Below are 17,197 nucleotides of genomic sequence, written 5' to 3' on the forward strand. Positions count from 1 at the left end.
AAATTCAAAAAGTAAAAAGAATGAAATAACATCAAAAATTGAATTGGATCTAATTTAATTCCATAGCATTAATCACATGAATTTAAATAATTTTGTAAGGTTAATGCAAGATAAATGATCTTGGTTGATTTGATCCGTAGTCACCTTTGATGTTGTTGTTGTTGTTGTTGGTAAATGTTTCATGGCGTTCATTCAGTATTGAATATATACGCCATTAATATCTTCAATTTGATAAGAAAATCAGTTATAGTCTTCATAAGAAAACTGAGAATAAAGATTTGTAATGAAATAATTAATTAATAAGTAACGCAATTTATTAGGAGTCTCTGGATGGTTTGCAACTTCGTGTTTCTGCTTTTTTTAAAGTTTAATCTGGTCAGCCCGGTTTCGATTGCATGGAAACTAGCTTTGCCCGATTTGAAACAGGCTTCTCGGCTACTCGGCGTGCGTGCGCATTGGTCTTTTTTTTGGTAACGCACGGTGCCTAGACCACTCAGAAACACAGAAACACTAAATTGAGACACATCGTACAGAGGCGCTCCTGAAACCGAATTTCCAATCCGTTCAAGTAAATTGTTATACAAATCTTGTCACAAAAATTATCATTATTTGTAAGCAAACATTAAATTGGCCTTTTTGTTAGTATCAATGCATAAAAATAGAACAAATTGAAATATGAACGTCTTTCTTTCATCATAGGCCTTATTACATACATACAAACATTATATTTCTTTATTTATTCCTCCTTTTATTTTCTTTAGGAGAATCTCCTAAAGAAGCGAGAGGAGAAAGAAGTACTTTGGCTTATTTTACTTAACTTGTAGGTAAACTTATTAATGAGGTCTCTTGTTTTATTTGAAGCGACCTGTTCTATGGATGTATAGTAGGATGGCATATTGAGCCTTCTGTGAAAACTCGAAAAGTATTCTTTTTGTTTCTTCTATTGTTTTGGTGTCTAAATCTGAGAAAAGCATCGCTCGTTCGATGATATACTTATTACAATAAAATATAAAATGTTCTTCTGTTTCACTGATGTTACAATAATCACAACATTCTGTTTCACTTAAACCCACTTTAGCCTTTTGTTGGTTCAGTTGAAGAACACCCATTCTCAATCTATGTAATATTACTTCACTGTATCTTGATTGATATACATGAATGATTCTCAAATCGTTTTAGAGGTGATTCTATCGTTTCCATCTTTCTTCCCCAATTTCTCGTACTCTTTTACTCAGTATTGATTTCAATTCTTGTACATTAAGATCATTGTTAATTTCTATGTTTTTCTTTAATGCTCTCTTTGCAAAACTATCTACTACTTCATTCCCTACTAGTCCACAGTGAGATGGGATCCATTCTAGTGTTATGTTTATACATCTATAATGAAGATGAGTAATTTTTATCAGTATTTCTACATTAGAAATGTAACTTTAAAAGTGTCTGGAAGCACTGGAGTATTATCAAAATTAAAATTTACCGTTCCCCAAAATGTTCTAACGTTATTATACAACTCGATAGTATTACCCCATTTATCTTACTGCAACATAGTGTGGGGAAATTCATATTCATCTCATCTAAATAAAATGAAAATACTTCAAAAGAGGGCAATTCGAATTTTAACATATTCAATGTATAATTCTCATACGAAACTATTATTTAGCAGAATGAAGGTTCTTCCTGTCCAAGAACTAATATCACTTAATACTTGTATATTTATGTATCATTTCCACACTGGTAATCTTCCACACATTTTTCAAAACATGTTTATTAGTAATTCATCCGTTCATTCACATAACACAAGGCAACAAATGTTATTACACAAACCCCCTGTACGTACAACCCATGCACTGAAATCATTTAGAAATGTGGGAATAAGTAAATGGAATGATTTAAACGAGGATATAAGATCAAGTTCAACTTTGTCTAGGTTTAAAGTTTTGTGCAAAAGGGAACTATTTATTAATTTGTAAAACTGGGTAGGACTATAAGTTTTAATCTCATATTTCGCATTTTTCATGTGTTACCTCTTCTTCCTTTTTCTTTTAAATATTCTGCTCTCTTCTTCTCTCTCTCTCTCTCTCTCTCTCTCTCTCTTATAATAAGCTTTAAAATACATTGTGTGTGTGTGTGTGTGTATGAGTGAGTATGGCTGAGTGTGTTTTCAAGATATTTGTAATTGTTTTGTAATAAGTATGAATATACATGTATCTCTTTTTTTTGTTGCTTCTTGTAGCATGTTTTATTATATTTGTATTTAATTCTATGTTAATGGGCCCCATTTACCAGCTCTGCTTCTCAGGGGTCCATAGCCTGTCATCATGTTATAATTATTGTTCCAGTACCAGTGTCATTGTAAATTGTTTTTAATGATTGGCTGAATAAATTGATATTGAAATTACTACGAAATTTTCTTTTATCTGAGATTCTATTGCATTTAGTGTACTCAGAGAGTCTGAAAGAATAACAATACCAACATAAATATTCAAGTTTTCAATCCAATCTAATGCCATAATAATGGCTACTTGTGCTGCCCTGTATGATGATGTATTCTCTTCTGTTCATGAATTTTCATCGCTGGAACGTAGAAGCCTGCTGCCGCATTGCCTCCCTTAGGGTCTTTAGATCCGTCTGTGTATATATTTATGTAGGTGTATAGTGTTTATTACTTCTAAAGATTTGGCTTTTTGATAGTGTGGGTTGTCATTCTTGCTGATCAATCAGTGGAGATGGTGGGTGGTATGTAATGCCATTGTGGAAATGGTATTGGTCTATTTTCTTCAACCTCATCCGATTCTTGAACTATTTTCTCATTTAGAATTTTAAAACCAAAGGGCTTTTTTACTTTCTCTTTTTTGAGATTTTCATAATGCCAACAGTTGATTGCCAACACCTTTGATGACATGGACTATTAAAGCCGTATATATCTCTATGACTAGAGTACTACTCTATCTATGACTAGAGTACCTATATAGGTACTCTATCTATGACTAAAGCCGATCGCCCTCTTGCGACATTCTTGTTACATTCATATTGTTTTCGAGTCGTATTCGTAGGTGTACGTGTCACGCCTTCTTGATTTGGCTTTTCGGTAAACGTCGACACTTCACCTGCACTTCCCATACTTGATGCGTTTACTGTACTGACATCCCAAAGGTATGTATGATTACATTTTAAACGTCAATTTCAACTATAAAGATACAACTTATTAAAATGTGGCATGTCGTTCTGGTCGTTGAAAATTACACGAGATCTAGACAGAGCTACGATCTACTCTACACTTACTAATATAAGGCGGCACTAACTGCAGGGAGCTCCCACGCCGGTACCGAAGGCGTCCGTCGGAGCTCCAGACTACCTACCCAGAGCTTGATTAAAAAACAAACGATTTAGACAGCGGGTTGGGTCGCATTTTTTTTCGCAATGTAAAGATGTAGTAATTACAATTTTGATTTACAATGTTTTTCTACTCCTCTGGGCATCTTTCCAGCCACTTGAAATTATAATTTGAAGAAGTCTTTGATGGGAAAAAAGGGTGATTCTTCGTCGTAACCCGGTGATTCATCCATGTTAATCACACATAGCCTAGCTGGTGCATTACTATCCTGGCTGTGTATTAAAAGCTGTGCCATTGATTCTTCTTCTTCTTCCTCGGTAAATGCTACTTCATACAACGAAGATTACGCACTGCGAGACAAAACACCACTGTACAAAACTCAACTGATTTCACCTAAAATCGGTACTAGACCCTAGTCTACTGTCTTTAGACTTAGTGACAATTGATGACACCTGAATAGCATGGGTCTAGACCTAGATCTACATGTAGATCTAGATCTACATGTAGATCTAGATCTATACAATTTTTCAACGTTGATGTTGGAAAGAATAATTTAAAAATTCAAATTGTGAGTCTAGACTTTTCTACTGACACTGTCAAACTTCCCAATCAGCCGCATCGGCATGATTGTGTGCATTTGTGTGTTGGGAGTGTATTGACTACATGTATTCATGTATTCAAATGTTGCCTATTAACACGTAGCTAGTGCAGTGCTAGAGGTCAATACGCATTAGCTTTGCTGTACGTGTCTGATTGCGCACCTAAATCTTAAAATCCTTCCCGTAGAGCATGCATGCATGCTGCTGTCTATGTGCATGGCGCGATCATGCAAGGTTGGTCAATGTTTTTACTTAAAAATCGTGATTCAAACCTTTATTTCTTGTGACCCTGAATGTGGTACCCAATAAATGAGGTGCCATATGAAAGATCAGATTAATCTCCATATTTCCAAAGGGGCGTCATCTCAGAATATGTGGTCAAAAGACAAAACAGCAATTTAACTTTAAATGTTGTCTCCATCCTAGGTCTGAAACTTGCCACTTTTTAGAAATGACAAGTAGTCCCAGTTGTAAGGAATATATCCATGCCCTTGTTTTTTTGCTAGCCCCCAGGGATCACAGCACAAGTTATTACAGTTTGGATTGTGGGCTGTGGCCTATTCCGAAGGCATCAGAGCTCCCTGGAGTTGGGTCTACACTTACTCCAGGGAGCTCTGACGCAGATGCTGAAGGCGTCAAAGCTCCAGAGCCCCCTTATGACAAGGATTGAAACAGCGGGTCGGGTCACATTTTTTTTTGCAATGTAAAGAGGTAGTAATTACAATTTTGACTTGCTTTTGCAATGCTTTTTGATTCAGCATCTTCCCAACCACTTGAAATTATAAGTTGAAGAAGTCTTCGATGGGAAAAAGGGTAATTCTTCGTCCTAACCCGGTGGTGCATTCATAAATAATGTCGTTCGTCGATTCAAAATGGGAAAGAGAAAGTACGCATGCGCGGTAGCAGCAAAGCAAATATGAATATTCATGATATAGAGCGCCGTTGGCTTGAATTTGCTGAATATGCATGAATCAAAGAGACAAGGTCCTTCTCAACCTCTTGGATATTCAGAACATATTAACCCCGGCCCTGCACCTCTTGATATTTCAGACCGGAATGCCGCCGTGGACAATGCATGTAAACAAAACTTCCTTTTGGACCAATAAAATTGAATTGAATTGAATTGAAACCAAAGTATCCTTGTTGCACTGAAGCAATCTCCTCTGCTGTTTTCTTTAAAGGCTTTGTTTAACAATTTTAAATCTAAGATGCATGGCCCTACGTGTTATCAGTGTCTGTGATACGGTGCAATATTGAAGCCCTAAAAAAATCGCGCTTCAAAATGATCAAGAAGTGCCTCAAAAAAATAAAAATCTTTGAGTGACCGGTTTTACCATACTCGTTTTCCCCAGACTGTAGTGTTATGAAAACCGTTTGGCAATTGGTTTTTAAAATTTGTAATTCCGATCATAAATATCTTGATAATCAGACAGGCGATCGGCTTGTAAAAGTCATGGTGTTCCTGACTGACCTAAAGGTTTATAATTAAGATTGCAGCATGAGTTAAATCCAGGATTTTGTTTCATAATCTGAGACAAAGTTACCAGATCCCTTTAATGTAAAATACAAATACAACGAATCAATTTTAAGCCCGCGCCCTATCTGGCTAGCATGCAGCATGTTCAACAAAATGTCAACAAACACAGCTGGTTCCGAAAAAGCATGTGTACACTGGAACCTTTTGTTCATTTTCATTGGTGTTGTAACAGTATTTTCTCCCCTGTCTCCTGCTCTTGAGCAGGAGAATCCCTTCGCCTTTTTCTCTTCTTTTCATCGACTATTCTATCGGCTTTTTCTCCTCTGTACTCTTCATAGTGGCCATTTCATTGGATGCTTCCGGATGCATCCAATGAAAGTCAGGCCGGTTTGAAAGGGGTATGATAAAGAGAGAGAGAGAGAGACAGAGACAGAGACACAGGAATGTTGTCCTTTGTGCTCGTGCATGTGATGTAGTACATGTACATCTAGGACTCTATAAAACACATGACTGAGTCAGCTGACTGGACATGGACTTTTGTTCTGAAGGATCAAGTTTAGATCCTTTTTATAGCAGTAAATGTTGGGCAAAAGATAAATAAAGACAAAATAGGCAAGCGCTATATTTATGTGGATGCAGTGATAAACATGCTCCTTTTCCTTCCCTTAGAGATGTGACCTTGTTTGTATTATATCTCATTACCACATTGCCTATATCGTCGGTGGGGTGACAAAACCTCGTATCTCAAAAATCATGAATTTTCAGGAGAGCGAAAAAACCTTTCCTGTCTCAACAGATTCAGTGCTGTGACACCGTCCTTTGTGTGGAATTTGTGAAAAAACCGAGACAGGAGGCATTCCATGGATTTATCAGGTGGTGTCGTAGGCCATTAGGTACACAATTATGCAAAAAAATCAAAATCTCAAAAAATTGAGATACAAGGTTTTGTCACCCCACCGACGATATGTACATGCAGATTGGATAGAGAGAGAGAGCTAGTCAACAGGTTATAATATGGGTGTCTATGTAAAGAGTATACACCTGTGCCCCGGCCCTGTGTACACGTCAGTACACACACATCAATAGCCGTGCTCAAACAATGGTAATGTTGGTCGGCGTAAAGGTAAAATATGGTAAGGTCGGCATACTGCTCGTCTGAACGATAGTCATGTTTATTACGCCGACCTTTACGTCAACCGATTTACTCCTGGGTTCTTCTAGGAGTAACATGCTAAAACTAGAGTTTCTTCTCAATATACATGTAAACACAGCCAAAGCAATATTGGTCCAGAACATATCCAAAATCAAGCTTTAAAGGGATCCCGGACCTTTGTCTCAAATTCTGAAACAAAATCCTGGATTTAGCTCATGCTGCAATGATAATTATAAACCTTTAGGTCAGTCAGGAACCCCATGACTTTTACAAGCTGATTGCCTGTCTGATTATCGAGATATTTATGATCGGAATTACCAATTTTAAAAACCATTTACCAAACGGTTTTCATAACAGTACAGTCTATTGTGGTAAACGAGTATGGTAAAACAGGTCACTCAAAGAATTTTACTCTTTGAGGCACTCAGTCAGACCGCAGCCGGTGCGAAAACCCTCTATTTTACTCAGCACGTATGCAAGAATTTACGTGTCTTGCATACGTAATGAGTAGTGCAGACGGTCTTCCCGATCAGCAATTTTTGCCTTTATAATTGTTCATTTCTCATGAAATGGGTCTCATTTTAAAGATAAGAAGTTGCACTCTCTATATATATGACAATCATGTTAAATATATTTTGGAAACAGATATTTCGCCTTGAAAATGGGGTTTTTCGACTATAAATCTATCTAAAGAGTAGGGCTGATTTTCACATAGAAATCATTCTTGCGTCAAAAAGATGTTATAATCAGCATAAAGCATAAATATTTTTCTTTACAATGATATCAAAATTATTATATTTTACGCTGTACCAAAGTCAGGAACCAAGAAAAATCATGCGAATGTTCATGAATAATTAAAAAAAGTAGTCAACTTTGCCGATGTGATAATAGAGCGTTCTGATTGGCAAAATACGTCAACTACATCACATATGTTCTGCTTTGGTTTATTAACATTCTGAATACCAAATTTGAGTAAGCATTCCTTGTTGTGTATTCCTGTAATGCACGTGCGCACAAGCAGTCATGACAACAGTCTGAAGACCCTGGATCAATTACGTCACCTGCTTTTCAGATAATCTTTTTCTACATTATTTCTCTTTTAATCATTTTTCTTTCTTTTCTCGGCCAGTCGGTGGCGCGGCGGAGCTCCCTGAAGTTATGCATTGCCATTGCTCAGATGGCGAGCGTACATGAGTATCAAATCACACAATTTCGCGCCATCATATAGAAAGAACAAATTGGTAATTTCTGGGTTTTTAGGGTCTTAATTACTATGATTATAAAGAGAACAAGATTTTGCGTCAATTAGGTTTTGACATTATTTTGATCAGTGACTTTTCATCTTTCCAACGAATCTCAAAGTAAACAAATTAATTATGTACCAAAGTCAGGAACCAAAAGCGAAATTCCGGGTACAAAATAGCTGTTGAAATGTTACAAAAATAACGACACTAAAAGTGGTGAAAAAGGATTGTTGCAAAATTGTGAAATATGGCAAGTTTCATATCAAACTGAAGCTGAGAATCTCGAGAGTAATTACCGTTGCGTGCTGCCATGTTGACAGAAGTTATCGACCACAAAAGCAGCTGCATGTACACCCTTACAAATCTCACGGAAAATCTCGTGAATTTCAGCACACCTGAATGTAAGAGATAACCAAAGAGACGCTGAATAAAAATCAGCGTATAGCCTCATTATCGCGCACGCTGCGGTCTGACTGCACTCTTGATCATTGCATCTCAGATTTAACATTGTTAAACGATGCCTTTAATGATAAGCTTTGTAAAAAATCCTTATCATTTCTTATTGTTATATACATTTATTGTATATCATATATTTATTAGACCAAATGGTAATCAAAACAATATTTAAAACTGATTACTAACAAATGTAATAATAGTATAATGGATTTCTCTCTTTCACTCTCTCTCTCTCTTTCTCTCTCATCCTCCTCTAAAACCCTCCAATAGAGCCTTGTCTGTCCACTCAGTTATTGGTGATTTATAGCCTTGCATTTTGTATTTGATTGGCTCTTATATGAAGCGTTCTTGCAATCATTGTATTACAATCATGTATGTGACATGTGAACTGTAGTCTTTTCTGTAGTTTTGGTAAAGATTGGATCTGAGTGTTTTAATAGGCTAAGACGAATGGATTGATTACCAGTAGAAATATAATTCTTAATTGTGAGCATTGAATCAGAGTAAGTGTACAGGTACAGGTATGTCAAAGTATAAACATGTACAGTAGACCCGCATAAATTATCTTTAGTCCCCTGCTTAGACTAGTGTGAGCTAATTAGACTAGTACATGTTGATTACACAGGATATTACACTGTAACTAAGTGGGTACCATTCTATTGTTCACATGGGATATTGAGTGGGTACCATGCTAGTGGTCGTTAGATGGTTATTTCCTGGAATTAGTACCCTGAGCTTTAAGTAGGCATTCCAGTATCATAACATACATGTACACTAGCAGGACCCGCGGAAATCCGCGGGATTCTAGAGGGGGGCGGGGGGTGTAAATAGATATATAGAGAGTGTTTAAATTAAAACCACCAAGAACTTTATTTGCCATTCAGGCCATTAAATAAAATATACATGTTTAGCGTCCCCGCCCGCTTCCTTTTTGGGGGCCGCCTCCTATTTATTTATTTTTTGAAATTTTTTTGATTTTTGTTGTTGTTTTTTTGTCGTTTTTTTTAAAGAAAATAAAACAGTGTCCTGTCCGTTTCCTTTTTGGGGGCCGCCTCCTATTTTTTTTTTTTTTTAGTTTTTGAAAGAAAAAAAACATGAAAAGCACTGCTAAAATTATTTCTGATATTAAAAAAGAAAAAAAAAAAATTGTCGGCCGCCATCTTGAAAAAAAGCCCGAATGTCAGGGAAAATGTATGGAGCGGCCATTTTGAAAGAAGAAAAAAAAAAAGGGCCTCCTCATTCCCATTTTTCGAAAAAAACAGGACGCTAAACATGTTTTTTTTTAAATCTGGCCTTATATAAAAATTAAAAAAACGATCCAACTGTACCGGTAGTTATTCTTCAAGCCACTGGAACTGCGTAGAGTTCCGTAGTGTGGCGTACCGACTACGCAGAAATTAGGCTACGTATTAATGAGAAAATAGTCCCTGCGTAGGTTATGCGTAGGCTGGCGTACAGGTTTGCTTATGGTTGCTTACTGTGTGGAAAGCTTTTACTGCTTTGTCGATCTGGCGTAGGGTAGCATACTGTTGCGTAGGCATGTAGCGTAGTGTTGCGTATGTAAAAAGGCGTACTTTCTACGTCAAGTTTCTACGCCGAAAGTACGCGAAAAAAATTAAACATGTTGAATTGTTTTCGTTCATCTTGCGTACCCAGTTCCGTCCCTCAGCATATAGTAATGTAGGCCAGCGTAGTTGGTACGCAACACTATGCAACTCTACGTATTGACCCCACGCCAATTAGTGACCCGCAAGTGTCACAAATAAAGTATTAAAAATATGCTCATCTGACCCTAATTAAACGCCTAAAACCCCTGAGCTTTCGGGGGTTTATGGACCCTTGAAACCCGTGGACCCCACGCCTATACACTCAACTCGCTGCAATCTGATCTCTCCCCCCCCCCCCCCCCACCAACTTTGAAGAACGTAACCCCTGAGCTTTTTGGGGTTTATGGCCCCTTGAAACCCGGGGACCCCACGCCTATATTATATATACACTCAACTCAGGACCCGCGGAAATCGCGGGATTCTAGAGGGGGGCGCAGGCAGAAAATTAAGATTTTCATTTCGGGGGCTCTATTTCAAATTTTTGGAAAAATTTTCGTGGGCTACTTTTTTCAACTTTCGGGGGCTCTTTTTTCTGGGGTTACTTTTTCATTAATTCATCAAAGGATATAGGCCTTCACTTTGTTGAGATTTGTTTAGAAGGCTCAGGTTTCAGGCTACCTACTTCATAATTGCCTATTTAAAAAAAAAAAAAAAATTCTAGTTCAATAACTAAGTTTTCATGCATTGATTTGATGCAAGAACTGTAACATAATATACCCTAGATTGTGATTATTTCTGACCATGAATTTCGATAATCATTCTTCAAAGTAAAATTTTCACAAGAAAATCAGGTAGTCGTTTAAAAACGTAGACATGAGTAATACTTTTACTAATTCTAAGCTCAGGTTTCGTAAATCTATTCACGAAACTATATTGAAATCGCGGCAATAATGATGCAAACCAACAGATAACAATTTCAAAGTGTCAAATCTCTTCGACTCGAGCTCAGCTCAGCTTAACTCACACACACTACAGCGTAACTCCATAGCTCGAACACCGGCGCCGCAGGCGTCGGACGCCTGCGGTGCTCGGTGCCGGTGTTGGAGCTTCCTGCAAGCTCGTCTCAACTCACACACACTGAACAGAAGCCCTGCACTGTATGAAGGCAGCTTGCGACTAAACTGTCAGTCCAATGGTTTTCTTGTGAAAACTTTCCTTTAGAAAATGATAATAAAAATTTAGTATAGGTCTAGACTATATGGCCGTAGTAATCACAAAATAAGCTTTGATTTCATACCTCCATTCACGAAAACTATATCAAAATCGCGGCAATCATGATGGAAATGGGTCTCTAAGTTTGGACGTGGACGGGATCGAAGCTTCGTGTGTATTTCTGCGGCTTGTGCAGCTACTACAAAGGATATCCTATACAAAGATGCTTTACTCGGGTAAGCCCGACCGTGTGCATCGTGCATTTAATACGCAACTTAATGTGAGTTGCTCGTCGTCTGTCGTGTGTCTACGGATGTCATGTTGAATATCCATGAGGTATCTCTGTCGTCACGCATATCCTGCATTATGCATGTCGCGTCTGTTTTCGCCCTGGACGTCGACACGGAGGAGGACCTCGGGCGGAGTATAGCCAATTCGCTAGAGTAGACTCTCCCGCGGACGACGGCACCGGGCACGGGTACCCCGAGGGGAGGGTTCAGGAGGAGATAGCCGCACCAACTTCGGTCGGCGATCTCATTAAAAAACAATAGAATACAAAGGCCGGCGGAGACGTCATGCCCCCCCCGCGGAGCCTTAGCGTATTACTATTATAGATGTACAGTAATTCTGATCTACCGGTATTCATTATGATCAAAGATCATTCGATGTCAGGCTTGATACAGTTGTCTTATAATACAAATTAAAGATAATAACAATGGTTTATTTCAATTCAAGAGATTCAATATAAGAGTCATCTTCAACATTATTGGAAAATATGGCAAGGAAAATAAGTAAGTTTGCCACAGTACATAACTGACAAAGCGATAACTGACAGAAAATATGATATAGAATGTATAAGATCAGTTGCTTCCTGGTTTACAAAGTGATGAGCAAGACATTTATAATTATTAAGATGCAATAATATATGTCATGAACAACAATACATAAAAGCAATTACCTAACATAAGTGCTTAAATATATATATATCAATATAAAACATCATGTGAAGAGATAAAGGCAAATATGGTTTTCATAAAGAATATTCAAAAGGTAGAGGAGTGGAAGATATGGTTGCATTTATAAAACCAGTGATTTGAGAAATAACATTTATAACTTCCAGAGATACGCAACTATCACACACAAAGAAAGAGACCAATGATCACATTTCATTTATAAGTAAGAACCCTTACAATAAATGGAATTGGGCTAGCCACTACATCGATACCTTTCAGTCCTGCATCTTATAGCGTAGAATTTGCTTCGGTTTCTGAGTTGCCTAGTTTGATTTGGCAGGGCTTGGGGCAGCCAGTTTGATTTGGCAGGGCTTGGGGCAGCCAGTTTCATTTGGCAGGGCTTGGGGCAGCCAGTTTTTTTTAACTCGGGGGATAGCATTAGACCTTTATTGAATATGATACAACTATCAGAACTATCTTCAAGAGTTTGGGATTGCGTGACATGTAGGGGCATTATTGTACATTGGGTACTCAGAGCTTAAAATGAGTCTGAACCCTTTCTATCAGGGATATTTGTCTAGATGGGTGATGCCCGTCAGGTACGGCATACTCTACCAATGGTCTTCGTATGTTTAATCAGCTGCTCTGTGTGCAGTGCTATCTGTGCAGAGCCCTCCGTCCAGTGCTCTCCGTCCAGTGCTCTCCTTCTGATGCTCTCCTTCTGATGCTCTCCTTCTGATGCTCTCCTTCTGATGCTCTCCTTCTGATGCACTCCTTCTGATGCTCTCCTTCTGATGCTCTCCTTCTGATGCTCTCCTTCTGATGCTCTCCTGATGCTCTCCTTCTGATGCTCTCCTTCTGGTGCTCTCCTTCTGATGCTCTCCTTCTGATGCTCTCCTTCTGATGCTCTGCTTCTGATGCTCTGCTTCTGATGCTCTGCTTCTGATGCTCTCCTTCTGATGCTCTCCTTCCGATGCTCTCCTTCTGATGCTCTCCTTCTGATGCTCTCCTTCTGGTGCTCTCCTTCTGATGCTCTCCTTCTGATGCTCTCCTTCTGATGCTCTGCTTCTGATGCTCTCCTTCTGATGCTCTCCTTCCGATGCTCTCCTTCTGATGCTCTCCTTCTGGTGTTCTCCTTCTGGTGCTCTCCTTCTGATGCTCTCCTTCTGGTGCTCTCCTTCTGATGCTCTCCTTCTGATGCTCTCCTTCTGATGCTCTCCTTCTGATGCTCTCCTGATGCTCTCCTTCTGATGCTCTGCTTCTGATGCTCTGCTTCTGATGCTCTCCTTCTGATGCTCTCCTTCCGATGCTCTCCTTCTGGTGCTCTCCTTCTGATGCTCTCCTTCTGATGCTCTGCTTCTGATGCTCTCCTTCTGATGCTCTCCTTCTGATGCTCTCCTTCTGATGCTCTGCCTGCAGTGCACTCTATGTTGAACAGGCCTCATTGTGTGCTGCCTCCTGAAGGAGAGAAGGAAGAGATGAAACTAATCTGTTTCACAGTTGACTGATTATTAAAAAAACAAGCAATTGACTCATGGATGTACAATTCTATTCTAATCTGTTTTATTCATTCTCTTTACAGATACAAACAATCTAATCATGGATATAACCACTCTACGTAACAAACTCTCTCAGCTTGGTCAAGAACATCTTCTAGAATTCTGGGACGACCCTGAGCTTACAGATGACCTCCGAAGGTCTCTTTACGATGACATCACAAGCACTAACATAGAAGAGGTTCTGAAGTTCTTTGAGACGTCTTCTTCTAACCTGAATAACACAGAGAAGGTGGATGAGCGTATGGAACCAATCCCATCAGAACTCTTTGGCTCTGTTACAAGGTCCGGAAAGAACTTAGATCGATGGTACAAAGATGGTAAGCTAATTCAATCCAATCCAAAAGATATTTGATATAGCGCCTTTTCCTTGCAGTTACAAAGCGCTGCACATACACTCCACAATGTTTGGGCCAATTTTTCATCAACACTGATTCTCGCTCATTTTAAGCCAAGCCACTGCTCATCACACTGTGCAGTTTGACCCAGGAAGTATAGGTCAACTTCGCTGCATGCTTTTTGTCTGTGTTTACGGTCGACTGTCGGTCAAACCTGCAGCAGGCCACAATAATGATGTCAAAGAATCATGATTGAGATCTCCATTCGTTCAAGCGACTTTAAGCAACCCAAAACGCATCTGTTTTAGCGTTTCATGTTTGTGTTTTAAACACGTTTATTTTTATGACCGACAAAAAAATCGCTTTAATGCGATTATGTTTTAAACTAAGCTTCTTTGAAAACTGTGATTCTAGGGTGAAAAAGTGTTGATTGAACGCACCCAAGGTCTACAATAAAATAATTCTTTTTCCTCCCTCTTTCTCCAAGGTTTAAAACAGATCTCCCAGGGAAAGGTTGGTGTACTTCTATTGGCCGGAGGTCAAGGTACGCGTCTAGGGGTCAAGTATCCTAAAGGGATGTACAACGTAGGTCTGCCTTCAGAGAAGACTCTCTATCAGCTACAAGCAGAACGGATCCTAAAAGCACAGGAGCTAGCCCTAGAGCTGACAGGAGAGAAAGGTGTTATACCATGGTATGATAACACTCATAGAGTACCCAAGTGTGACGTCATATTCGCTCGTCGTCTCGGTTACTGGTTCCAAACAACAGAGCATACGCATGAGGTTCACCACCACATCATTCGAGCAATGTGTTGGAGCAGGGCAAATAAATAATAAATAATAAATTTTATTTCTATAGCGCATTATACAAGGTATGTCTCTATGCGCTTTACATCGTATTACAAGCTTAATTAATTACATGCATCTACTATTGAACAATCCTCAAACAAAAATTCTGACAAGATCTTGCGCTGGTGTGATCACAACGCCATTGTTTGGAACCAGCAACCTTGACAATGAGGGTAATATGACGTCACACTTCAGTACTCTATGGTCTTCTCATAGCTTTGGGATAAGGGGGTGGGATGTTTGGTGATTGGACAATATACTCTGAAGCTTAACTTAGTACGTGCTATCAGAATACCACCCCTTATTATCTTGCAGGTATATGATGACCAGTGAGCACACCAAGGAACCTACTAGAGAGTTCTTCAAGCAACATGATTATTTTGGTATTGGTGAAGAAGATCTAGTACTCTTTGAGCAGGACATGCTTCCATGTGTGTCCTTTGAGGGAAAGATCATCCTGGATCAGAAGAATAAGATCTCAAGAGCACCAGGTAAGTCTTTCATTTTTTATTTTTTTTTATCTGAATATCTTTTTTTAGGATAAGCAGGATAAGCATGATCAGCAAAGCTGTTTTTTCTTCATGGTCTTGATTGAATACAATAAAAGTACACCACAATGAGTGGCCGAGATCATAGGGGGGGGGGGGCCTCCGAGACTTTACTTTTCATATTTGGGTTATCCAATCAAATCATTAAAATATTTCAACACTTTATAAATATATAAATAAGCTTATTCTCTGATTCTCTCTGATTAGATGGTAATGGAGGTCTCTACCGGGCCTTAGGGAACTGTAAGATCTTAGCTGATATGGAGAGACGAGGAGTCCAGTATGTTCATGTCTACTGTGTAGATAACATCCTTGTCAAGATGGCTGATCCTACATTCATCGGATTCTGCATTGATAAAGGGGCAAACTGCGGAGCTAAGGTTAGTACAGGAACTTACCATAGTTAAAGTGAGGAACCTCAAGTTGTTACCATGGCGATACTATATGATTGCAGGGCCCTCATGGAGAATAGTATTATTACTGAAGAGGCTAACCTATGTAAAGTAAAGTTCTTCTTCTCCCTTTACTTCTTCTTCTCCTTCTCCTTCTCCTTCTCCTTCTTCTTCTTCTCCTTCTCCTTCTTCTTCTTTTTCTTATTCTCCTTCTTCTTCTTCTTCTTCTTCTTCTTCCACTTCTTTGTTGTTTTTTCTCCTTCTCCTTCTTCTTCTTCTCCTTCGTCTTCTTCTTCTTCTTCTTCTCCTTCTTCTTCTTCTCCTTCTTCTTCTCCTTCTCCTTCTTCTCCTTCTCCTTCTTCTTCTTCTCCTTCTCCTTCTTCTTCTTCTCCTTCTTCTATATGTTTTTCCATCTGTAATCAGGTCTGGAGTTTAATACTGAATAAAGTGATTTTGTTGTATCCACTCATCACTCTCATAACCTTCAGCAATATCTCAGCAATATATTTATAATACATTACTAATGTATTTGCTATGTTGTGGAGAATGATGTAACTCTCAGCAATATGTTTATAATAGTGTGTTTCTGTGTGTGTATTTGTTCAGGTTGTAGAGAAGGCGTACCCTACGGAGCCAGTGGGGGTTGTATGCAGAGTAGATGGTCACTATCAGGTGGTAGAGTACAGTGAGATCACCCTCCCAACGGCTGAGAAGAGGAGTGAGGATGGTAGACTCACGTTCAGTGCTGGCAACATCTGTAATCATTTCTTCACAACGGAATTCCTCAAGTCAGTTGTGAAGTAAGTTTGTAGACCACTCTCATGTCATTAGCTATCTAGGGGGGTGTTTCACAAAGACTAAGATCAACTCAAGTCTGTGGTCAAGTAAGTTTGTAGACCACTCTCATGTCATTAACTATCTAGGGGGTGTTTCACAAAGACTAAGATCAACTCAAGTGAACTATGGCAGGCCATTCATGCCTCTAGTTGCTCTCACCATTCCTGGCATTGGTCTCTCAAGGGACATAAACTCTAGTTTACAATGTATGTAACTTTTTTTTTCAACAATAAATTATCAAAAATGTAAATTGTGTAGATTTGTGACGTCCCTTGAGAGACAGATCAATGGTGAGAGCAACCAGTGGCATGAATGGCCTGCCATAGTTCACGTCCAGCTTAAGTTGATCTTAGTCTTTGTGAAACACCCCCCAAGGTCTATCAATGCTGCACCTGTATGGATAAGAAAGATCAAGGTCAAGAAGGATGGGATTTACATTGAAACATTGCAGGATGGTTTGACTTAGAAGTGTTTTTTAAGTGTACTCAGATAACAAACTTTTGCAACTTTGATAGAATAAATGGTTGAAATTCTCTTCTTTCTCTTTTTCAATTTGTCATGTATTCGCTTCCCTTGCTAATCCACATAATTCAGTTGCCAGCCCTGGATGCTACTATGACTGCAAGGCCATGGCCGTGGATGCCCCTTTGATTGGCCTCAATGCCCCTCTCATTGGCCTTGGAGATTTTGTGTGCCCTTTCC

The 17,197-nt window shown here is 38.9% G+C and overlaps 2 protein-coding genes across 6 annotated transcripts in view; one reads left to right on the forward strand and one right to left on the reverse strand.

Moving 5' to 3' along the window:
- The first annotated feature begins 3,021 nt into the window (after positions 1-3,021).
- Positions 3,022-17,197, forward strand: part of LOC579319 (UDP-N-acetylhexosamine pyrophosphorylase) — a 31,031-nt gene continuing 16,855 nt past the window's right edge. For 3 of the 5 annotated variants that reach the window (XM_030993592.1, XM_030993595.1, XM_030993594.1), the window contains exons 1-6: positions 3,022-3,153; positions 13,558-13,851; positions 14,357-14,561; positions 15,034-15,209; positions 15,474-15,646; positions 16,265-16,458. In XM_030993592.1, coding sequence (XP_030849452.1) covers positions 13,575-13,851; positions 14,357-14,561; positions 15,034-15,209; positions 15,474-15,646; positions 16,265-16,458 — 1,025 coding nt within the window. In that variant the 5' untranslated portion in view covers positions 3,022-3,153; positions 13,558-13,574. Of the gene's footprint in view, positions 3,154-12,478; positions 12,503-13,557; positions 13,852-14,356; positions 14,562-15,033; positions 15,210-15,473; positions 15,647-16,264; positions 16,459-17,197 lie in introns of those variants that run through there. The other 2 variants (XM_030993596.1, XM_030993593.1) reach the window with 2 other exon arrangements.
- On the reverse strand, positions 12,608-13,420 carry LOC115927784 (high mobility group nucleosome-binding domain-containing protein 5-like). Its single transcript, XM_030994065.1, has one exon. It carries the CDS (start codon positions 13,418-13,420, stop codon positions 12,608-12,610), a length of 813 nt encoding a protein of 270 aa, XP_030849925.1.

This window comes from Strongylocentrotus purpuratus, unplaced genomic scaffold (assembly GCF_000002235.5).
Source record: "Strongylocentrotus purpuratus isolate Spur 01 unplaced genomic scaffold, Spur_5.0 spur5_scaffold_20, whole genome shotgun sequence".
Classification (NCBI taxonomy): Eukaryota; Metazoa; Echinodermata; class Echinoidea; order Camarodonta; family Strongylocentrotidae; genus Strongylocentrotus; species Strongylocentrotus purpuratus.